This window comes from Gambusia affinis, linkage group LG21, assembly GCF_019740435.1.
Source record: "Gambusia affinis linkage group LG21, SWU_Gaff_1.0, whole genome shotgun sequence".
Lineage (NCBI taxonomy): Eukaryota > Metazoa > Chordata > Actinopteri > Cyprinodontiformes > Poeciliidae > Gambusia > Gambusia affinis.
This window is the reverse complement of record NC_057888.1, coordinates 14,406,382-14,431,349: the sequence shown is the minus strand read 5'-3', so window position 1 is coordinate 14,431,349 and position 24,968 is coordinate 14,406,382. Positions and strand designations below refer to the sequence as shown.

The window sequence follows — 24,968 nt, the reverse complement described above, 5'->3', positions numbered from 1 at the left end:
AATAGAAAATAATAAATCTGTGAATTACACTGAAAATTGTTGTTGCATCTTGTAGGAAACACCTCAAAGGAGGACCAAACCAGTCAAGACAAGAATGAATTAGAGCAACAGGAACTCAAGCCCCCGAAAGAGGCTTCAGAGGCCCCAGACTGGAAAAGAACCCCTGGATTAGGACATGATAGCAAGTCTCCTGATAACCTACAAGACCATCTCAGTGAGCTCCAAAGACTTCAACAGCAACAACAGCAGCTTTCTGTTTCTGATCGCCATGTCTATAAATACCGTTGCAACCACTGCAGCTTGGCCTTCAAGACAATGCAGAAGCTTCAGATACATTCTCAGTACCACGCTATCAGAGCAGCCACTATGTGCAGCCTCTGCCAGCGTAGCTTCAGGACATTCCTAGCCCTCAGAAAGCATTTGGAAAATGGACACCCTGAACTGAGTGAGGCTGAGGTGCAGCAGCTAATAGGAAATCTGCCACTGAATGGTGACATTACTGAGAGTGAGGCCAGGGCCTTGGAGGAAGCTCAAGCCTTTGAGAATGACTTGGACAAAGATGATGAAATGGACCAAGAGGATAAACCCAGTCCTACTGGAAGTGACAGCAGCTCTCTGCTTGATGACATGGGAGCAGAACCAAAACGGACCCTACCATTTAGAAAAGGCCCCAACTTTACAATGGAGAAATTCTTAGACCCCTCTCGACCTTATAAGTGCACCGTATGTAAAGAGTCCTTTACCCAGAAGAACATCTTACTGGTCCACTACAATTCAGTTTCCCATCTACATAAACTGAAAAAGGTTCTTCAAGAGGCATCAAGTCCTGTGCCACAAGAGACATCCAACAACATTGACAACAAACCATTCAAATGCAATATTTGTAACGTTGCCTACAGCCAAAGTTCAACTCTCGAAATTCATATGAGATCAGTGCTCCACCAGACCAAAGCAAGAACAGCCAAAACGGACGGGAGCAGCAGTGGTGTCACTACCAGCAGTGGCCCCACCCCTGCAAAAAGTCCAGGTCCAAGTGCACAAGGGAACACTAGCAACTCTGACAGTGCTAGAAGTGGGACTCCTTCTTCTAACAAAGAAAATGCAGTTGAACCCAAAGAAACCAACAACAGCAGTAACACAAAGACAATACCAACTACTGAACATGTTTCAGCACAGGCAAGCAGCCACCAGTCAGCACAGTCTTCAGCCCAACTGCAGCTGCAGCTTCAGCATGAACTCCAGCAACAGGCAGCCTTCTTTCAGCCTCAGTTTCTCAACCCAGCATTCTTCCCTCATTTCCCAATGACTCCAGAAGCTTTGCTCCAATTTCAACAGCCTCAATTCCTCTTCCCCTTTTACATACCAGGAGCTGAATTCAATCTAAACCCAGAACTCGCTCTACACTCAGCAGCAGCTTTTGGAATGCCTGGCCTGACAGGGTCATTCCTAGAAGACTTGAAACAGCAGATGCAACAGCAGCATCAGTTGCAGCAGGCTCAAGCTCAGCAACAGGCTCAACAGCAACATCAGGCTTCTCAGATACAATCCCAAATTCAACATCAGAAATGCCAACAGCTGCAGAATAACAAATCCAAAATGGAGTCTAACACTATATCAGTTTCAGAAATACACATGTCTGCAGAGGCTGAAGACCACTTAGATAAACAGGAAAACAGAACTAAAATGGAAAATACAGGAGATGGAGTGAGTGATGGAGTAAAAGAAAATAAGGATCCTAAAAAGTCCAAATTCCCAGAGCCATTGATCCCTCCTCCACGGATTGTGTCAGGAGCAAGGGGCAATGCAGCCAAAGCTTTATTAGAAAACTTTGGATTTGAGTTGGTCATCCAATATAATGAAAACAGACAAAAAAATCAAAAGAAAAGCAAAGAAGGCATCGAACAAATAGACTTCAGCACTGATAAGCTGGAGTGTGGCATGTGCGGAAAGCTATTCTCAAATATGCTGATTCTCAAAAGCCACCAAGAACATGTGCACAGTCACTTTTTCCCATATGTTGAGCTTGAAAAGTTTGCTCAGCAGTACAGAGAGGCCTATGACAAACTCTATCCAATAAACCCTGCATCCCCTGAGACGCCACCGCCTCCACCTCCTCCACCTCCTCCTCCTCCACCACCAACTGCTCCAACCCCTGTACCAACTCCTCAGACCCCGTCTACATCGATAACCAAACCTCAAACACCTGTACCATCACCAGTTCCTGTTCCTCATCCAACTACACATCAAACTACTCTTCAGACCCAGCCAGCCCAGCCACCACCACCGCCTCCTCCTCCACAACCCACTGCCCCACCTGCACCACCCCAAGTGCAGCTCCCTGTTCCCTTAGATTTGCCACTTTTCCCACCTTTGATGATGCAGTCTGTCCAGCACCCAGGTCTCCCTCCTCAGCTGGCATTACAGCTGCCCAGTATGGACTCCCTCTCCACAGACCTTACACAGCTCTGCCAGCAGCAGTTGGGTCTTGATCCAAACTTCCTCCGCCAGTCCCAGTTCAAGCGACCACGCACTCGTATAACTGATGATCAGCTTAAGATACTCCGTGCGAACTTTGATATAAATAATTCCCCTAATGAAGAACAAATTCAGGAAATGTCAGAGAAGTCTGGCTTGCCACAAAAAGTCATAAAGCACTGGTTCCGTAACACTTTGTTCAAAGAAAGACAAAGGAGTAAAGACTCTCCCTACAACTTTAATATTCCTCCAATTACTACATTAGAAGATATAAGAATGGAGCCCCAGGTCAGTGCACATGAGTACTACAGGACTGACTCAGCCATTAACAAGAGGTCCTCTAGGACCAGATTCACTGATTATCAGTTGAGGGTGCTACAAGACTTTTTTGATACCAACGCATATCCAAAGGATGATGAGATTGAGCAGCTCTCTACAGTACTCAACCTGCCAACACGAGTCATTGTGGTGTGGTTCCAAAATGCCCGCCAAAAGGCTCGGAAGACTTATGAAAATCAGGCAGATTCAAAGGACAATGAGAAAAAAGAGCTCACCAATGAGAGATACATTAGAACCAGCAACATGCAGTACCAGTGCAAGAAGTGCAACATTGTATTTCCACGCATCTTTGATCTTATTACTCATCAGAAAAAGTTGTGCTACAAAGACGAAGATGAAGAGGGGAATGAAGACAACATCAGTGAGGAATACACAGATAATCCCGAACCACTTCTATTCAAGGCAAACCTGGCACCATTAGAGCTACCCAAACCATCCCAGACTGGGACTGCTACCAGTTCAGGCTCAAGCTCCCCTGTGATGGCTTCACCTCGTGGACCCATGGGGAAAGCATCACCAAAGCCAGATATTTCCCCTGAAACAGAACTGAAACAATCTGAGATCCCCCCTTCACCAGTGATGAAGTCACTGCCAGAACCAAGACCGTCTAAGGCTTGCACTCCTCAACCACCCCCCCAGAAAGCTCCCCAGCCACAGTTGTCAAGACCCCATTCTCAGCCACAAGCAGCAACAGTACCTTCAAGTCCACTTTCGCTTGCACTTTCCTCACTCACAAACAGTATCCCCCACCAGATGCTTCAGTACCAGTGTGACCAATGTAAGATTGCCTTTCCTACAGTAGAGCTGTGGCAAGAGCACCAGCACATGCATTTTCTGGCAGCCCAGAACCAATTCCTTCATTCTCAGTTTCTTGAAAGACCTATCGATATGCCGTATATGATATTTGATCCAAACAACCCCCTAATGGCTAGCCAACTGTTATCTGGGGGACTCTCTCAAATGCCATCCCAGAGTAGTTCAAGTATGGCTACAGCTGTAAGCTCTGGGTCAATGAAGAGAAAACTGGATGACAAGGAGGAAAATGCTAATGATAAAGATGGTGGAAACAGTAGTGAAGAGCAACATAGAGATAAACGTTTGAGGACCACCATTACACCAGAACAATTGGAAATCCTTTATGACAAATATCTACTTGACTCTAATCCAACAAGGAAGATGTTGGACCACATTGCACGAGAAGTTGGCTTGAAGAAGAGAGTTGTGCAAGTCTGGTTCCAAAACACTCGTGCCAGAGAGAGAAAGGGGCAGTTTAGGGCTATAGGGCCCTCACAGTCCCACAAGAAATGCCCCTTTTGCAGAGCACTCTTTAAGGCTAAATCTGCTTTAGATAGCCACATAAGATCAAGACATTGGCATGAGGCTAAACAAGCAGGGTTTAGCTTGCCACCAAGCCCAATGATGAATCAAGACAATGAAAGAGGTGAAAGCCCAAATAAGTATAATTTCTTTGATTACCCACAGCTGCCCAACAAGACAGAGCCAAATGACTATGAGTTGCCAACCGCATCCTCAACTCCAGTCAAACCATCTGAGGCTCAGGTAAAAAACTTCTTAAGCCCTTCATCCTTAAAAGCTGAAAACTGTGATGAAACTGACGGGCCTAATAATAATTCAGCAGAAGCTTCGTCTTATGATCTCAGTAAGATGGACTTCGATGAGACTTCATCAATTAATACAGCCATTAGTGATGTCACAACTGGAGATGAGTGTAATAACAATGAGGTTGAGAGCCTAACTGCTAATGGAGGAGACAAGATGAACGACAGCAAAAAGGGCCTGTTGCTAAATTCTGATGCTAGTAATGAAAGGTTTCAATTCAGCATGGTGAGCCCTGCCCTCAGCTTCTCTGGAAAAGACTGTGACTCCTACTTTAGTTCCAGAGATGACGAAATGGATGATAACAATGACAGAAGTGAATCGTCCAGCCTTGCTGACCCCAGTTCTCCCAGTCCATTTGGGTCAGGCAACCCTTTCAACAAATCTGGAAAAGTCAACAATAGTGGAGATCGACCAGGCCACAAACGTTTCAGGACCCAGATGAGTAACTTGCAACTGAAAGTACTCAAAGCATGTTTTAGTGACTATCGCACTCCTACAATGCAGGAGTGTGAGATGCTGGGCAATGAAATTGGACTTCCCAAACGGGTTGTCCAGGTTTGGTTCCAGAATGCCCGTGCTAAAGAGAAGAAGTTTAAGATTAATATCGGAAAGCCATTTATGATAAGTCAGGGTTCACCAGAGGGGCCCAGGACTGAGTGTACACTGTGTGGTGTGAAGTACACAGCCCGGATGTCTGTGAGAGACCACATTTTCTCCAAACAGCACATCACAAAAGTGCAAGAAACTCTAGGAAACCAGGTGGATAGAGAAAAGGACTACCTAGCACCGACCACTGTCCGTCAGCTGATGGCCCAGCAGGAGCTGGATCGTATGAAGAAAGCTGGGGATGGACTCAGCCTACCTAGCCCACAGCAACAAACTTCAGCAGAAAATAATAATGCACTTCATGGCCTCAGCCTACCTTCTGGTTACCCAGGATTGTCTGGCCTTCCACCAGTCTTACTTCCTGGAGTAAATGGGCCATCATCACTTCCAGTTTTCCCTCCCAACACACCTGGTGAGTTACTATGACAAACAGTGAAAAAAAAAACTGACTAGAAGCTTTATGAACTGAACTTTATCCTGCACTATTTTATTGTTCTGTATAACTGGTTATTCTGTATCACAGATATGTTTGTCAAACATTTTTACTTTTTAAAGCTATTTTAAATTCAAGAATGGTGATAGGGAGTGCATGCATTATGTTAGCAGCAAAGCTGAATTGCTTTTTGGTAAAGATTTTTCTTACAGCAAATTATCTATATCACTTTGTGTTCCCCCTATTTTAGGTTTGGTATATTTAGATTATAATATTTAGAAATCTTTAAATTATTAAAAAGCGCATGTGACAGTTTTGATCCATAACAAAATCGTAACAAGAGATTTAAAGACTCAGCCAGTGACAGGATCTTTATCTTATAACATCAAATTTCCAAAGTGATTTGGGGTTGAATATTGAATTGTTGAATATTTCCATATTTATATACCACTGTATTTCAGCTTTAGCGTCTCCAGGTGCTGGCATGCTTGGGTTTCCTACACCAGCCACTCCCTCTCCTGCCATGTCTCTCAGCACTACCCCAACCAAGACTCTTCTGCAGACTCCTCCTCCTCCTCCTCCTCCTCCTCCTCCACCTCCACTTCCACCTCCTCCTGCTCCTTCCACTCCTTTGGCAACAGTAAACCATACAGAGCAGCAAGGCAAAGATGCAGAGAGAGACAACAACAAGAAACCAGGAGACAAGCCACCTCCAATGAAGATGAAGGACAGAGAGAATGACAGCGGCTCGCGCCCCAACACCCCTAGCATGGCCAAATCAAGGGAAAGACTACGCCCAGTGCCAGGAAAAGCTGGAAATGAGACTCCCCTAGATGCTGCACAGCTTCAAGCACTGCAGAATGCTCTTGCTGCAGGTGATCCTAGCTCTTTATTGGGGGGCCAGTTCTTGCCCTACTTTCTTCCTGGATTTCCCAACTGCTTTTCTCCACAGCTTCCCAGAGGGGTTCAGGCAGGGGGCTATTTTCCACCACTGTGTGGAATGGAGAGTCTGTTTCCGTATGGACCTGCGGCAGTCCCACAAGCTGCCATGGCCGCTGGTCTCTCCCCAACCGCTCTCCTGCAGCAGTACCAACAGTACCAGCAGTCTCTCCAAGATTCCCTGCAAAAACAGCAGCAGCAGCAGCAAAAACAACTTGAGCAGCAGCAGAAACAACTCGAACAGAAGCAGCAACAGAGACCAACCCCCGTCAAGACACCTCAGAGCATACAGAGCACCACAACTAATTCCTTCAAACCAAAAGAAGCTATAGAATCTAAGGATGACAACAAAGGCTCTTCAACAGAAAGCACAAAAGAAGAACCGAAAACAGAAACCAAACGTATCACGGATTTTCCAGATGCTTTTATTGTACCATCTGTCAAGCATGAGTTTATATGCAGGAAGTGCCAGATGATTTTTGCTGACGAAGATTCAGTGATACGTCATCAAAAGTCCTTCTGCTACTTCGGACATCCTTTTACTGACCCGCAAGAGACAGTGCTTCGAAAAGCAGTGAGCAACTACACTTGTGTTGCCTGCAATGTGGTTGTTAACGGGAATGAAGCACTAGGCCAACACCTTCAGTCGAGCTTGCACAAAGAGAAAACAATCAAACAAGCAATGAGAAATGCCAAAGAGCATGCTAGATTATTACCTCACTCTGTCTGCTCCCCTACTCCTAACACCACATCTACCTCGCAGTCTGCAGCTTCTTCGAATAACACCTTTCCTCATCTCTCTCGCTTGTCCATGAAGTCCTGGCCAAATGTCCTGTTCCAGGCCAACACAGCCCGGAAAGCTGCTTCCTCTTCCCCGTCTGCCTCTCCCCCTCCCCCCCTGTCCTCACCCTCAACGGTTACCTCAACTTCCTGCAGCACCTCAGGGGTTCCAACCTCACTACCCACCGAGAGTTGTTCAGATGAGTCTGACAATGAGCTAAGCCAGAAGCTGGATGACTTAGATAATGCGTTGGAAGTCAAGGCTAAAACAGCCTCTGGCCTAGACGCGAGCTTCAGTAGTATCAGAATGGATATGTTCAGTGTGTAGGAGTGACAAAAGGATCCCTTGCTTAAAGAAAAAATAAGACTTTTTAAACTGCAGTTCCAAAGTTTCTCTTAACCCAAAAAAATTACAGTACCAAATGATTGACTCAGGATTGTTTTTCCCATATTGATATGCTGGCAAGATATTGATTGATTTTTGTTATGGACAGAACTGTTGCAGATGCTTGACTGAGCTTATATTGTATACAAAAACATGGAGTAGGAAAAAAAATCTCACAAGCTCCCTATAGGGGGCTTGTTTCAAGCCAAAAACTCTCACGATAGCAAATTGCACCTCAGCTGGATTGTTTTCCAAATGCTAGCATGTACTGTATGGGATGACGATCCAGAACCCTCAAAGAGAATCTCTCTTAGTTTAGATAGGTGTAATTCAGTAGCTTTAAATTCTCAGGTCAGAACATAACATTTCTCATTTGTTAAAACAGCACCAAGCCTGGGTACACTTGGCTTATAACCAAAACATGTCAAGCTTTATCGGACGCATTTCCTTGATGTGTATAGAGTACCAAGAGACAATATTACTGTTACAATGGACGATGTGCATATCCTTTTAGTTTTACCCTACAAAGACAGTATGGGTTTGCCACTGAGGGAATTTAGAATGGTGAAGTAAATGTGTATGATGCCCCTGTGTTTGCCAGTTTGTATTACAGCAAACTGTATCTATTTCCCACCCCTGTTTTTCTTGTAGTATATACTAATCTGTGCCAACTCTTACCTTCTCACTTTTACCTCTGCTCACACCCTTTTCTGAAGAGGTAATAACTCTAGTTTTGATAGACTCTCGGATTATGTGAATATAACATTTTTCATTTGTGAATTGCTGTACTGTTACGGTACCTGCTTGTGTCTGGACTATAGTGCACTTAATTTGAATTTATTTGTCTTTTTATTATTTGAGTAGGTCATTTGTTAATTTAATAGATTTTGTTTGTATGTATGTGTTTTAATTATTATTTGTGTCAATTGCAGCAGCATATTGGTCCATATTTGTTACAGGATTAATGCCTAACGATCTAGAGACCTATTTAACAATTGGTGCATCAAAGAAAGCAGTACTGTATACTTGAAACTGTTAAGGTACAAGTTGGTCACAATGTTAAAAAGAAAAAAAAGGTATAATAATTTGCTCCACGTTGGCAAACATGCTGCTTTAAGAGGGGGGACAACAGCATTTTTTGTTTAATATTAACTTTTTTTTTTTTTACGTATGTGCAAGATTCAAAACAGTGTTAAACCTAGCCACTTAGTGCTTAGGTTAACGTCCTCCCATGATCTACTACAGTTGAAGTCAACATTGACTTTCCACATCTAGTAACATTTGAAAATTTCAAAGTATTACCATACAACATTTGCTGCTACTGTGTAATCTTAATTTGCTTGCCATAAAGTCTTTCAACTTTCAACCAAAACTGATCCATTGATTGCTTTAGGTTTTTTTGTTTGTTTGTTTTGTTTTGTTTTGTTTTCTTTTTATTATTCTGTGGAACTAAGAATGTGAAAGCTGTCAAAGGGTGTTCAATTTTTTACGAATCACTTTCTAGTTTGGTAACCAGTGTGATTCATTCCAAAGTAACAGAAGGCTACTTGTATGAAAGAAAAAGGCTTGTGAACAAAGAAAGCTAAGCTGTTGTACATATTCGTAGTTGGCTGTGCATGGTACAAATTTATTAATATGAAGAAATGCAAAAATGTATTGCTTTTGGTATTTCCTATTCTGAAATGAGCAAGTAGCATGTAATGCAACTGTTTGACAGGTTAAATCAAATCATGCTTAGTTATTGTTTCAAACAATGAAATCAAGTAACATTTCCTCTTATGTTTTATATTTGTAAAGGTGTTTTTTTCAAAGTTTTAAGCAAGACATCAGTTTTTAATTTTCTGTGTGAGCTTTTCAAATGTCATTATTTAGATTTTTAGTATTTTACATTTACTTTATTCCTGAAGACACTTTTCGATTGTGTTTCATGTGAGACATCCTGGCCTCCCAAGGTGCAATTCTGCCATTGTACAAACATAAACGACTGTCCTGATTCCAAAGGCTTTCACAACTCTGGCTTTTTGCCTTTCCCCACTTTGTGGCTCAGCATTATAAGACTGAACTGTCAGCTAGCATCATGTGCTAAGATGCTAGGATCAGACAGGACACTTCCCACATGAAGGACTGGTAAAAGCTACGAAACCAACAAAAAGGATGGTCTAACAATATAACTGTACATATATATTGCAACTGCACAGCAGCCAAAAAGAAAAAAAAAAGAACTTTTTTTTTTTTTTTAAATGGATGGATTGTGTCATGTTTATGGGGACAGCCTTCAAAAGGTTGAAATTGGAATTGCTCTTCTGGATGTCAAAGGGATTTTCATGGCGCAATCATATCCTACACAATATGTACTCTACAACATCTGGGTTACATAGGAAATGCACCCTGAGGTTTTAATAAGAAGAAGCCCCTATGGCTAAAACTTTAAATAAACTAAACCAAAAATGTTATTGATGTTTTATATATAGAGAGTAGTTGCATTAGTTTTTGTTACTGTACTGTTTGAGGTCTCAACTGTACCGTATCACGGTAATAACATGGTTTTGAAACCTTTTTTTTTATTTTGTCACAGACCTGTTGTCATAGTTGAAATGACGTTTATTGTAGATGGTATTTGAACAACTTCTGGAAATAGTTCATCAAGTATGTTTGTTGCTCATTGTTGTGATACATTAAAAACTGTATCTGCAAACCATTTCTGTCTCCCTATATACTTATTTCAGCAAAACAGACGTTTCAGCCATCACCTCTCTTTCTTGACATTTCATTGGACTGGATCTAAAAAAATTATTTGCCAATTTATTTATTTGGTTGTTTTGTGCTGTTCCAGCTTATTTTCTGTCAAGTATGTATAACTGACGATTTTTATAGGGATAGTTTTAGGCTTTTGAATATGAGAAGTATCTAAGATGTTTGCTACGTTTTTGGATATTTAATGAATCTCTTTTAACTTCATTCAAATTTAAGGCGTCTCATTTCTTTTGTTCGGTTTCAAGAGCGCTTGGATATTCCAGGCAAATGTTTGGTTTGAAAGCAATCAAGGTATCTGGTCACTAGTGAGATAAAGTATATTTATGTGAGCTAAACTATTTTAACTTATGTATTTTTATGACTGCATCTAAATAATTTGGAACAGATATTTTCCCTTTCAGCTAAATTACCTCTTGCAAATCAAAGTTGGTTGTTTTTTTTTTTTTTTTTTTTTGTTTTTTTAATCAAATATTTGTCTTGCATAGATTGAATCCTATTTAACTTTTTATGTTTACATGAGTCAGGTGTCATTGTGAAGACACTTATCCTATTGTGAGGCACTTTCTTAATCTTAGTGATATACTATATAATCCTTGAATGATATTTCTCACCAGAACATTCCTCCTAAAATGAACTAAAAATGTCAGCCAGTGAGTGTTTCAAGAAAAAATGTTTAAGATCTTAATAAATCTGGAGAACTGCAAATGAAAATCAATTAAAAATGTGTAGGATAGTCATGCTCTAAGAACATATGCTAAAATAAAGGACATCTTAAGGTTATACAGCATAATTCTACAAGCTGGCTTGTTTTACGGAGAGTTTTGAGTGTAAAGATGTTTGAAGTAAACCGAGCTAAAGATTTATTGATGTCACAAACAAGAGGACCTGTTTGTAATTAGTGTTTCAGACTGAAAATCCAATGGAAGGCAATTTTATTTCATTATGAGAGCAAGACATTACACTGTCTTTAAACTCCCAAGATTTGTTTGTACCAGTTGCAATGAAAAGGAAAATGCACTCCTTACTATACGGTAAGTCTAAACAGTGCAGTGTTAGTGCTTAAAAAAGCACAATTCAGAAACTGCATGAATACATTTAAGGCATTTAGAATGGCAACCTTACATGTTTGTGTGTTCCTTTTTATTTTCGCTGATTTCCTCATTTTATTCAGATTATCTGCAAGGGATTGTCTGTCACTCTAGCTGTTTTCCAGATTTGCTTCTCGACTTCTGCACATTGTCATGCTGCATTATCAGATTTGGGCCAATCTTTGAACGTCGTAAACGGAACAAGCTGAAATTTGTCTTTGGTCAAATACAGCAGTTAACTGTACATGTTAGCTGCTAACCGTACATGTTAGCAGTTCATGTACAGTATTTGAAGTAAACTGAAATGTGTTCTGTCAGAGGATTTAACATTTAGTCATATCACAACGTATAAAACACTACAATTGAGAGGGTGTACTTTCAACTTTATAGGATTTTAATTTTATGTTGCTTTTTTAATTTAAATGTGCCCAAATGTTCTTCAGCTTTTGTTTAGCCATTCCGTGTATGTTTACCATGCCATCATGGTAAGGGACTCACTATCGACCATTATTCACAATTATCTAACAGTTGCTTCCTTTCCCTGGACTAGACATAAGCAGATGCTATGGATTTTTGCTTGCAAGCTGGATCTGATCAGGTACAGGTCCTCACTCCACATAGAGGAAAAAAAAAAAATAAAAAATCCACAATGATTAATGGCAGTCATAGATTAACAGATGTATAGCCACAGCAGACAGCATCGAGCATTTTTCATTTCTTGAAATTGGTGAAAGAACCTAATATTTTTACCCTAGATTTTCTATTTGATAGATCGATGGACAGCTATATGAGAAATTGTTTCATGTCCCAACTTTATATCGCTTTTAGAATTCTATTAGGAGGCAAAATGGATGCTAGTGTCAGACAAGAGGGTGACTTTTAAGATGTGAGGTCAACAGAGGCTGTCACATTAAAAATTGCACCTCAGGAAAACCTTAACACAATATATCACACCCTGCCAGCGAGACGTGTCCGCCACCGGTGTCAGGGTCACGGAGAAAGCCGACATTCACAAGTTGTTAAATCCACCTAATGAAATTTCACAAGGGCAACAAAAATAAAAAGGGAGGATGAGGATCTTTTCACTCGGGAGGCGCGGTGGATCTTATTGGGCCTGAAAGCTTTGGTGTGTGGCAGCAATGAAAATTCAACAACACATAAAAAGCCTCAGAAATGGCATTTTTCCTCCCCTCTTCTGTACTCACCTTTTGCCCTTGACGAATATGCTTGAAACACAGGGTGCAACTGTTCTGCTGAATGGCCCTTTCCTGTTGCTCTCCCCTAAAATGTGGGCAGTTGCCAGGTTAGCCCACCCGTCTTTCGTATTATGGGATTGAATTGCGATTGACCTTTGTGGAGAACAATTGCTGAAGGCTTTTCATTTTTCTGCCCTTCTCAGCGCCTAGAAGAAGGACCTCTTTACACTCTATTTTTCCTGTGGTCTGGCAGGATTTTGAGCACTATCTGTTTTTTGTTTTTATTCACAAAATAGCATAATTTTGCCATATTTAAACTAAAGAAACAAAGAAAATGAAACTTTCTAATAGAGCTTTCAGAAGTTGACAGCTGCACTGCAGTGTGGGATACAAAAAAATGACTGAATAAGTAAGAGTATTTCATAGTTTGGACAAAGCATTGCTTGAGAGGCAACTGCAGTGAGCGATCTTGCCCTGAATACACGATAAAAGGTTTACTGTAAATTCTAAATGGCGATTTTTGCTACCCATACATCACTTATGACCATTAGATTCCACCTTCTCACTACAGCACAGCTTCCTGGGAGCAGCTTTCCAGATGATACAGTACAGAAGCTGCAGTGGAGGCATATTTGGCTTTGAATAGCCTGCAGCCAATGGATTTTCTCTGGATAATACAATGTTTGGGACGGAGAGGCAGGGATTAGTCCAGACGGATACATCCACCACCATCTCTCCTCCCCCCAACCCTCCACACACACACACTCACACGCACACCCGCACACAAATGCCCAATCTAATTAGACTGGAATCAGTTTAAGATGAAAGCAAGCCCTAGCATCACCGCACTAAATACTGGAATTAGTATTCCCCGCATGGGAATTTAATGATGGAGACCGAAAATCCAATCACATTCACTCTCAGTTTAGCCCCTCATGCATTGGGTCTGGACAATGACGACATGAAAAACAACAACAATGATTTGTTTGTCAATAGATATTGACCAACATCACATCTGAGGCCACTCACGTATTGGCATAACTATGTTGTCATCATTTAACAAGGATAAACAGTTAATAATCAGATGTTCAGACAGTCTGTTTCAAATGAACTCCACTGTGACATTTTGACTTCTGCTGGGATCATAACAGAGTCAGATGCTTATAAATGAAAATGGAAAATGTTTCAGGGTACGTCTGTTGTCTTGTGTGCTTGTTTAATAAAATGTCTGAAGTGTTAAATTATGACAGTAGAATCCAAATTAATATTGGATGTAAAACTATGCTCAGGAACAATGTCTGTTTTGTACTTGAGCTTTCTAAGAGAGGAAAAAAGAAAAAAATCTCATACATATCAGTCATTTTTCATAGATTAATTATACACAGAGTGCTGTAGTTTCTGTTTTTAATTTTGTTGATTTCAGTCATTGTAGCTTACGGCTAATGGAAAAACCCCAAATACAGTTTCTCAGAAATTTATTATAGTTTATTCAAACAATAAAAAATTAAATGCTAAGGGAAGGCTGCTGACTTGAAAGTTGAGTCATTAATACCCTTCACAAGGGGTTATTAAGGTTCTTACTAAAGGATCTGGTTGTGCCCAGACTGTTGTAACCAAACATAAATGGTTCTGTGGAAGGAAAACAACAATGAGGAAAAGTGGTATGCCAGTAACTGAGGACAATGGTGCATTTTTTGCACTTGAAGGTCAGATTTTTCAAGTTAACAGTTCCCAGAAAAACAACAAACAACCCCAGAAGTCAGATTAGGAAATTCAAGATTCACTGAGCAACACAGAGCTTTGCATACAACGTGGCTGTGATCATAAAGAATGAAGTTGCTGGTCTAATGTCTTTATTCTTTATTTAACCAATTATACATAAACTGCCATAAACTATCTACTTGTGAATTTGCTTATTTTGTTTCAGTATATAACATTTGGAAAAAAAAATAAAAATGTATTCATAGTAGTTGGCACCAAAACCAAAAGGAACTTCTAATGCTTTTCCATTTGCAACTAGAATGTGCTCAGTTTGGGTGTGAAGTCATGCCAGGCAATAAGCATAGCCTGGCATGCTTAGTGCCATGCTTAGTGCATGACTACTGACAACGCTGTCAAATCAAATAAAATCAAATCAAACTTTATTTGTATAGCACATTTCAGCAGCAAGGCATTTCAAAGTGCTTTACATCAAATCAAACACAAAAACACAATGCAACATAGAATCAACAATAAAAACATCAAGTCAGATTCCGTCAATAAATTTGCAATTGATTACGTTTCAAATACATCTCTAAACAAGTGGGTTTTTAGTTGAGATTTAAAGGAAGTCAGTGTTTCAACTGTTTTACGGTTTTCTGGAAGTTTGTTCCAGATTCTTGGTGCATAGATGCTAAATGCCGCTTCTCCTCGTTTGATTCTGGTTCTGGGGATGCAGAGCAGACCAGAACCAGAAGACCTGAGAGGTCTGGAAGGTCGATACAACAGCAGCAAATCATTAATGTATTGTGGTGCTAAACCATTCAGTGATTTATAAACTATCAACAGTACTTTAAAGTCTGTTCTTTGAGCGACAGGGAGCCAGTGGAGAGACTTTAAAACTGGTGTTATGTGCTCTATCTTCCTGGTTTTAGTGAGAACACGAGCAGCAGCATTCTGGATCAGCTGCAGCTGTTTGATTGATTTTTTGGACAGACCTGTGAAGATGCCGTTACAATAGTCAATACGACTGAAGATAAACGCATGGATGAGTTTGTCAGTAGTCTTGACAGGATTGTGAATAAATATATAAGATATTGTCAAGATAAACAATGTAGACAAGATGAATGGCCCAATTAAAGTAACTAGGGATTCCTTGTTGATTCAGCAGATCTACAAATGGATTGCCTCGATGCTATGCTGCATTGATGCAGGAATTCATACAGAAAGAGTCCAAAATAACCATTTACTGTAGCATAGTACATTTGTACACTTTTCAGTTTACTGACATTAACTCTTGTAATGTTTTTTTTTATTCATCTTATGTAATATTATTGTTTTTGATTAACAGAATAGATTGTTCCTTCACTTTCCTTTACAGAAATGACTTGACAACTTGAAACGTATTACTCTGTGTTTACTGAATACAGTATATCCAATAATAGAATGCAGTTACTGGAATAAGTTCACTTTTCATTGATAACTACTTCAGCGCATTAGTTGCCTTTTAGAAGCATTTTCCATATTAAACAGTCTAGTTTTGACATTAAAACTTTGGTGGCTACATGCAGAAGCTGTCAAACATCTGCAGAGTATAAAGCATTAGGTAGCAACTATTATTTTTACAAACTTTGAATGCAGATTTGCTTCTAAAATAGAGCAACTATTTACATGCTACGTGCTCACCGTCTCTTGAATTTGCCCTTGTTTTTTTTTTCTTTGTTTTTTTATATTTATTTTTTTCACTGCTAAGTATATGAAGCCAAGGGAACTCTATATTAAAACCACTAAAATGCGAGCCATACTTCAGCGTCAGGTTGGTGATTAACGGCATAGACTGGAAATAACTCCTGCACCTGGGTTCCATCAAGCACACAATATTCCCTACACCTGCGATTCATCCTATTCCACCTGAGAAATCAGGAAGCCATTGTCCCCCGTGCACAAATACTCAACATGAAATATTATTATTTATTGCTAGCTCTATTGGGGGAGTATGCACCTAAACAGTATGTGTTTTTTTTTTGTTTTTTTTTTCTGGTAAACAGATGTAAAGCAACTTTTCAGCCTCTCTTTTTTGTGATTCTGCAAAACTTTGTTGTGTTAACCCATAGGGGGGATTTGAGTGTGTTCTTGTTTTTATTGTGTTGTTGGTATCACTGGGCCGGCGGGAAGAGTGCAATGATATCCTTTAGCGGTGAAAGTATATATATCAGCAGCTTCTTTCATGATTCTAGTCACATGTTGACAAAAGCCACACAAAACTAACATCTAAAAAACAGCAGTCTAATCTATTCTCTATAACTTTGCTTTGGCCTCTCTGCCTTTAATGTTTACTGTTGCAATACCTCATTTCTAAAGTACAAAAGGAACGAAAGAACATGAAGAAAATGGAGAGGACAGGAGTATACTTGCCTTATTATTGCGGATAAAGGATGCGATCACTGCTGGCATTTCCTGAAGATACAAAAGCCAACTAACACATATTTTAAAGTGAAAGAGAAGAAGGAGGAAGTGGAACGGGGAGGAGGGTAAGGGAATAGGCCCAAGAGAAAAAGAGAAAGAACCACATACAGACAAGCCAACAGGTTGACAGGGACTGACTGGCAGGGACAGGGAAAAAGAAAGCAAGAAAAGCCACTGATACAGACAACGAGATGAGCAAGTGATAAAAGTAACGTGAGAGTGAGAGGAGCAGAAAAGAGGAAAGGAGGGGCAACCTGAGAGAAATCAAACATGGGCTCAGCGTAATTGAGGTGCGTTGGCAAACGAGCATGTTATGGCAGCCCGCTGGGACTTCCCCAGCAGATCGTGCTGCTTCCCAATCTGTTCTGAGGAGCGGCACAGCCCCACATGGGGACGTGTGAAGGCGTCAAGATGGGATTGCTTAAGACAGATGAAACAAGGTGTTTTTGATGCCATCTACAGCGGACAAAAGCCTGATTTCCTGTTTTGCCTGTGACACAAAGGGTGCTGTGTAGTTTGCTGAACAGTTCAAGGCTTTTTGTTGTCAGGGCTGTAAATAACTAAACACAAGAGAGGAGAAGTTATGAAGAGCTGGATCCACATGCCAAACACTGAAAAAATGTGTGACACATTCTCCTTTTTCTGCCGTTTACAATGCTTAACACCTGTGACAAACACACTGTTAGTCTTTTTTTTTTTTTTTTTTTCCTTCAGAGTAAAATCAACCAACATCTTGAAAGTTTTGGCCCCTGATTAACTCTAGACTAGACATACAATACAACATTTATATATAAGTATGGTTAATGTTTTCAAACTATGATCATTTCTTTTTTTATCTTTTTTTTTAAGTCACATCAATTTTTTCTATTGTATTCTGCACAACTTCAGGCAAGCAGATGAACGATATGCTGAGAACCCTGCATAGGTTTTGTTACCCTTTATAAGAAGGACATTCATAATTCATTTATAGATGAATATGGTTGGATAGCAATTAAAAATCTATGAAAAAGTCATTTAAATGGATTGGTACCAGTTTTTTTGAAGATGTTCTTTATGTTCATTAGCTTTGCCTTCGTTGCCACCCATCCATGTGAATCATCAGTCTTATTCTGGGTCAAACATTTGTTTGAGCACTTTGCTTCAGGAATGTCCCATATGTCTGATCTTTGTTATATTTAAAAAGTCATCTCTGGTTGGGAATCTCCCAACCCATTGTTATTACTTACAGAATGAATAACTGGGCTTATCAGTGTTTCTATACAGGTTTTATACCTCAGGTGGAAAAAAGTCCATCAAATCTGATGGAATTACTTCAGAATCCATTTTTTTGGAATCAGTTGAAATTCCCTTGTCTAGCTTAGCATTTAATAAATCCAACCTGAACCCTCTTTGTGTCAATCCCCAGCTATCGGGCAGAAAATGAGCCTCTGGCTGTTTGCTTTAAGCAGGAAAATAGGATGAATATCTGTTAAAGTTAAAAATAGTTTTCAGGTGATTACTTCCTAGAATATCATAATTATGTTTTTATTTTTTTATTTTTTGGGGGGGTGAGGGGGAATTAATAATTTAATTAAAAACCAAAGGAAAGTAGACTCAGTTGGGGAGCAAATTGCAACATTTGTGATATTTCAGGCTGGCATGGTTTGCTTTCACACTACTGTACACAGTGTCGAACAAACCGAACCCTTAGAGCAATCAATTTACCTCCTCACCTGTGTTGGTGGTGAACCAAGAACCACTGAAGGAGATAACACAAAAACCTCTGAGTAAGACGACTTCCTTGTTCACGCAAAGTAAACGAAAATGAAATGCCGTCAGATTTCAATGGTTGGATTTCTTCACAAGCTATTTCTCCCACTGGCACTAGACACTTGCATTCATTTTTGGTTGTGTTTACTCAAAAGATTGTTGGATTTCATATTTGTACCTCCCTAAACAAACCAAACTTTCTAGTCAAATAAACTAGGGTTCAATGGAAGCAGACCAAACAGGGCTGGTTTGAATGCACCCATAAGGACCTACCTGATTGTTCACCTTTTAATAACTAAATTGCAGAAAGGCTGTGTCATTTTGCAAATTTAAAACTGTTACTTTCAAAAACCTTAATATACCTTGATTCCAGCCACCAGCCTATGCCCACTTTTAACAGCAGCCTCTTCAAAACACATTCACCGGAAAACAGCAAAATAAAACTTGAAATAACACTCTAGATTTGAAAAGTTGCTGATGGCAGGTTTTAACAAGCCACGCTGAGTCAATGGGGAAATAAGGTTATTATTGCGGAGGGAATGAGCAAAGTTTAGAGGGTTATAGGATATCACTCACTTTTTTTGATCATGTGTATACATGTAGGGGGTCGCTGACAAAAATCAGGCCATGAGCAACGGAAGAGCAGGGGCTGAAGAACTGGAAGTTAAATGTAAAGTGAGACTTTGCATTCCCCAGATTCTTCACAGGCATCACTCTGAATCAGGATATTCCACAGCTTTGGTGTTCCTCAGTGACAGAACCAGATTTTCATAGAAAGGGTGGCCAGAGGGTGGACAACGTTTTATCAGGTTTACCATAATGCTAATAAGGAAGTATTTTGAGATACATGGTAAGAATCTAAAGAGAAACTGAATCCCTATTTCTCTAATGAAATACTTTTAATACTAACCCCTTAAAAGATGTTCAATGAGGTGTTCAATCAGGTTCCAGAGGGGGCCAATGCCACCCTGGACACTCCTCCTGGTCCACCACTGTCATCATACACACTGGGCTTAATCTCACAAAGAAATAAATAAAAGAGAAAGAAAGAAACAAGCATACCTTTGCATTTATAGAATTGTCAACAAATGCTTGAGGAAATGCGTTTACATCAAATTGGCTCAGATGCTGGAGGATTATTAGAGTCCTCTTTGTAAATCAACTCAGCTTCTTGGCAGGAGCATTTGTAACAAAAAGCTTTTTTAATGTCTAAATGAAAATTTTAATGAGACCCTGTGTTGCTTTTCCTTTTGAGTCTTTAAGAGCTCTCTAAATCATTAAAACTTGCTCTTTCTTTGATTTCAAGGTCATTTGAAAAAATAAGGCAGCTTTAAGTGGCCCTCGGACCAAAAGTGGCCTATATGCCAAAGACCGCAAATGAATGTAGCCTAATGCTTTTTAATTTGCATTCATCTTTAAAAACATAGATGAGGCATCTCCAACTTATAATAGGCTGAGATGGCAGTTGGAGGCCTTCTAGTCATTAGCGGCAATGCTCTCTTCTAAAATGAAGGCCTTTCTCATCTTGTTTCAACTTGGTCCCATTATTTCAAAGATGCATTAGCCTGTTGTCCATTTCTTGTTTAGCATCATGCAGTACTTCAGTCTAACTACCTCTTTGTGTGCCCACATGCCGCATGTTCAAATTGGACTCACCTCCTTGAATGCCTTGCAACATGCAACAACATTTTTCTGGAAGCGCATGCATAAAACAAAACAAAACAAAAAACGCCTGAAACGGGGACCTTTAGGACGAGATGACATGCATTGTTTGTTTAATTATGTGCTATGAGAGGATTCTCTGTAATTATGTTGTCATCCATCTGCTCTATCTGCGTAACGCTGGGCTGCTGCAGCCTTCCACATGAGTCCACACTTCCAGCTTTAACAAAGCAGGGTGAGAAGTTTATTTCAATTTTATTTAAAAAAAAACAAAAAAAACGTTTAGAGGTGAAGCTGTGTCATTTACATTTTTTTGCACCCCATATTAGAGGCCCGATGTTTCACCTTCCAGAGCACATAAAGTCACGGTGACAAAAAGGTGCATTTACAGTTTTACTGAATTGGTGAGTTGGCAAATATAATTATGTTGTACTGAAATCAGCAAGCAGGGTCATTCTTATTTTATCGTTTTTTGTTCTTGATGTTGTTTTTTTCCCATCACCATTGCACTTCCTCAGTGTTTTGCATGTTTCTATCTTTGCTCGGTGGATTTCTTTTTGTTCCGTTTCCTTTATCTGCCTTGATTCCCTTCATGGGTGTGTCCTCTCATTCTGTGACGATAGGTAGTGCGCGTCGGAGGAAAACGGAACATCTCCAGCGAAATTGGTTTTCGTGGAGAAACTGATGGATCACTCTGTGTTCCTGACGGGAGACTGTAGGGGGTTGTTTATGCCACACGGACAAATATACCCATACACACTTATACACACACACGTGCACGCACACATATATGCAAGGGTGAGAGGACAAGGAGATTGTTTATGCTGAAGCAGAGTGAATTTTTATGAGCTGTAGATTGCTGTTTATGGGAAAATACACTTTTAAGCTGCGAGAGATGTAATCTAGATTGTAGCATGACCAACAATGAATTATGGTTTTGGAGCCAACAGCTGCAACAGCATTCCTCTCAACCTCCATTTTCTCAGCACACAAAATTACCGAGAGGCACTAACACAAAGATTAGCAGAGAAACGTTACCGCTTAAAAATAACACAAATAAAAAAAATACAAATCAGAAAAAATGCTGATGAGTTCATAGATCACTTAAACCAAACCACACTTTCAGAAACATCTTTCTGCAGAAACCTACAAAAAAAATACTAATATAATTTTAATTTGCCCTCAAACTCCAAGCATTTAGCAGAAGTCCAGAGAACAAAAATGGCTGGTTAGGTTGGTTATGACATTTCCTTCATTTAACTTTAAAATTACAAATCAGTCTAATATGTGCTTTATTTTCTTAAAACAATTTGCTTGACTCCAATAATCATATTCGTCTAGACCACATAGGAATATTTAATTAATCTTAAAATGTGTTTAATTAAGTACCTTTTGAAAATAAGAACATTTAAGCAGGTATTAAAGTTAGGACAACTGGTAACACAAAGGAAAAATACATTAATCTGCTCTGTATTATGAAATTTTTTTTTTTTAATAGCTTGTCTTTATTGGCATTGCGGCAATCAATCTCTCATAATTGCATGCCTTTACGTTTTCTTGTGATTTATCATTGGTAATGAGCTCCAAGTCTTTGAGGTCAGAAAGTCTTCTTGCCATCACCCTAATTTTTGGCTCCCTTCACAGATTCTCTTTGAGACTCTAGTCAGTACTTTGGCTAGGCCACTCCATCACGTTAATATTGCATCCAATCAGAAGAAAGTCAATTCAAGTCCAGTTTATTTCTATAAAACATTTTAGACCATTTCAAAGTGCTTTACAATAAAAAGGAAAAAACAAAACAACATAATACAAAAATTATGTTGTGAATGTAAAATAGCAAACAAGCAACAAATGTTACATTTTCTCAAATGTCATCGCCAAAATCATCATCATCATCATCATCATCATCATCGAGAATTAATTTAATCAAACATAAGGATGAAGAGTACAATTAATAAATATTCCAGTTGTTATTATTCAAAGGCTATTTAAACCTAAATCTGCTCACAGATATGAATTATTTTGAGTTCAATAGTATTTATAAAAATACAGTCAGGAAAAGAAGGTACACAACAACTGTTAAATGTCATGCTTTGGCTTTGGTGGGGACCCAAAGACAAGGATTACAAGACTGTGGCGCATAAAGAACTCAGACTGGACTGCGTGAGTCCACCACAAAGGAGAAAGTCAATTCAAGTCTTCTTGCCATCACCCTAATTTTTGGCTCCCTTCACAGATTCTCTTTCAGACTCTAGCAACCTATTTCAGACAAAGCAACCTATCCACAGAGTTCTGTTGTCTACCTCATTCACACGCCTGTGTAGTGGATGAGTAAATGAACAGATGAGGAATAACTGTGGAACAAAATGAAACTAAGGCACAGAGGGGAAATATTGAGCAAACCAGGAGTCAGACAAACCAAACACTGTGATACCTAAAAATACAAGCATTGGAAATTTCACAAAAACAACCTGACATACAGCACAAGTACTTAACTGAACTCAAAGTCCACCAGACTGACATGAAATCATCTGATTAAAAATACACATCATGCACGTTTGCTCCTATTTTATTTAATGATGCTTTGAAAGTAATACATCCTTTTGTTTGCTAGAAATGGCAAATATTCCATTTCTTTAAATCAAACGTGACTAGAAAATCTCCTGTTGTCGTTGCTGACAGGAGACTGTGGGTGTGTTATGTCTGAAAACCGACTGAAAGAGTAAAAAGAATTAAAAAACAACAATAATAATAATTGGAAATTCCAAAATGAGTATTAGTGAAGATGCTGTTGTCGCATTAATTCCTTGTGTCTTTTCTCCTTCTTGGCCCAAGTTTAAATGAACTGTCATGTTATAACTGAAGCGAAGAAATGCAGTGGTCATACATGTATGAATGAATGAATTAATAAATATGGTTTGCCAGTCTTGGACCCTCTCAAGGACAAAATCTTGTGCTCCCTTTGAGTCTCTTGTGAACTGCATACGTGCAGTTTAGTCTTTGTGTTTGGCCGTCGTAGATGTGAGATTGTAGTTTTGACTAAGAATTTTCTCGTCTGTTTGTGGGTGTCTTCATCTTCATGCATTTACAAGGGCTTGTGTGTTGCTACCGGATGTCCTGTAGGGCTCTCTCCTGCTTTTATTTATTTTATTTTTTATTTTCTGTGGCATAATGACGATCTACTTCCCCCAGCAGTGCAAACACAAACAAACACCCATCTCTCCCCGCTCCCCCGGCCTTGCCTCATCTGTGGAAGTCACATTCACATACAGCCGTTTGCAGGTGATGTACCCAGGAAATGCTGCCCTGTAATTGTGTCACTCTGTCTTCCTGTGGTGAGGTAGCTGATGGCTTGGTGCCTGCAGCCTGCGACTCACCAGAATTACCAACTGAGCGGCGAGTGGGAGAGGAGGGGCTCCATTAAAATGCAAAATCACCACTGCTGTGCACTGCAGCGCCTTGCACCCTCACTTTTTCTCCAAGGCAGCCATCTTATGATGGAATGAGTATGTGCTTGATGGTGTGTGAATGTGTGTGTGTGTCTACGTGCGTGTGAACGCGCGTGCATGTGCATCTCTATGTCCCTGCTTTTGATAGAGTGTAGAGTTGAGCCGCAGCATGGAATGGTGAGATGGTGTGGTAAGCAGGTTTGTGGGCGTGCATGTGTGTGTGTGTGTGTGTGTGTGTGTGCAAGGCAGGGGTGATAAATCAGAGCTAGGTAAAGGCTTTTTAATGCAGCGGACCCCTCTCCCAGCCTCCATCCTCTGTCAGGGCTCAGTAAAAGATGAGAGCCCCCTGGGGAACGGCACTAGCCCACAGAATAGCACGGCTACGCCGCAGGTCACTCACACATGCATGCAAACACACACAGGGATAGACGCATAGCCACTGACTGGGCCTTGTGAATGAGTGAATACATGAATAACTGAATCAACTGAATGTATGAATATATAAATAAAACTTTGCGCAGGAGCTACATTTATTGATGAACACCCCAGCAAATAAATGTGTTTTTCAAATGATTTCCAAATGAATCCCTAAATGATTTATGGCCGGTGATATTGCATTTAGATCAGAGAAAATATTTTTGCACAAAACAGAATGAATATTTGGTTCATTTCTGCCTGTGCTCCGAAGGTCAAACAGAGTCCCTCTCCATGATGTGCCTTGAGTCTTGAAGCAGCCCCAGGTTTCAGGGGGCCGGATATGAAAAATATGTGGAATTTGCCAACATCTGACAATACTTAGTCGGCAATATATCTCCTGTCTGATAGAAAAATGTGTTCTGAATTGCAGATACGCTCTCCTTTCTGGCATACCTTTTTAATTTGACTTTAAGGGAAAACATGCCAAGCTCCGAGATAGACAAGGAGAGATATGACCGCTGAATTTTGGGCAGACCTTTGCGGATGGGGCAAAAAAGGACTCCAGCAGCTTGGCTCAGAAGTTGAGCACAAACACTTGAGAACATAATACTTGACAACGAGCCCGGAGTGTCAGTGAGGGGCCCTACAGAGAAAATTCTGGCATGTGTCTTTAGAGGAAAAAGAAAAAACAAAAAAAGAGGCAAGCAATGCAAAAGATTTGATTCTTACTCAGGATATCAGGTAATCTGGGATAACAATTTATGCCCCTCTCTTTATATATATATATATATATATATATATATATATATATATATATATATATATAATAAATTAGTTGAATTATTAACCTGTTTAGCATTACTGTCCAGAGATGAGAAGTGCACATAATGCAAGGCCACAAAAATCCTTTTG

The 24,968-nt window shown here is 39.9% G+C and overlaps 1 protein-coding gene across 4 annotated transcripts in view; it reads left to right on the top strand.

The window, feature by feature from the left end:
* zfhx4 (zinc finger homeobox 4) overlaps positions 1-10,275 on the top strand; it is a 93,678-nt gene extending 83,403 nt beyond the window's left edge. For all 4 annotated transcript variants that reach the window (XM_044105500.1, XM_044105502.1, XM_044105499.1 and 1 more), the window contains exons 11-12: positions 56-5,452; positions 5,935-10,275. In XM_044105500.1, the coding sequence (XP_043961435.1) occupies positions 56-5,452; positions 5,935-7,520 (6,983 nt within the window). In that variant the 3' untranslated portion in view covers positions 7,521-10,275. The remainder of the gene's footprint in view (positions 1-55; positions 5,453-5,934) is intronic.
* The last annotated feature ends 14,693 nt before the right edge of the window (positions 10,276-24,968 follow it).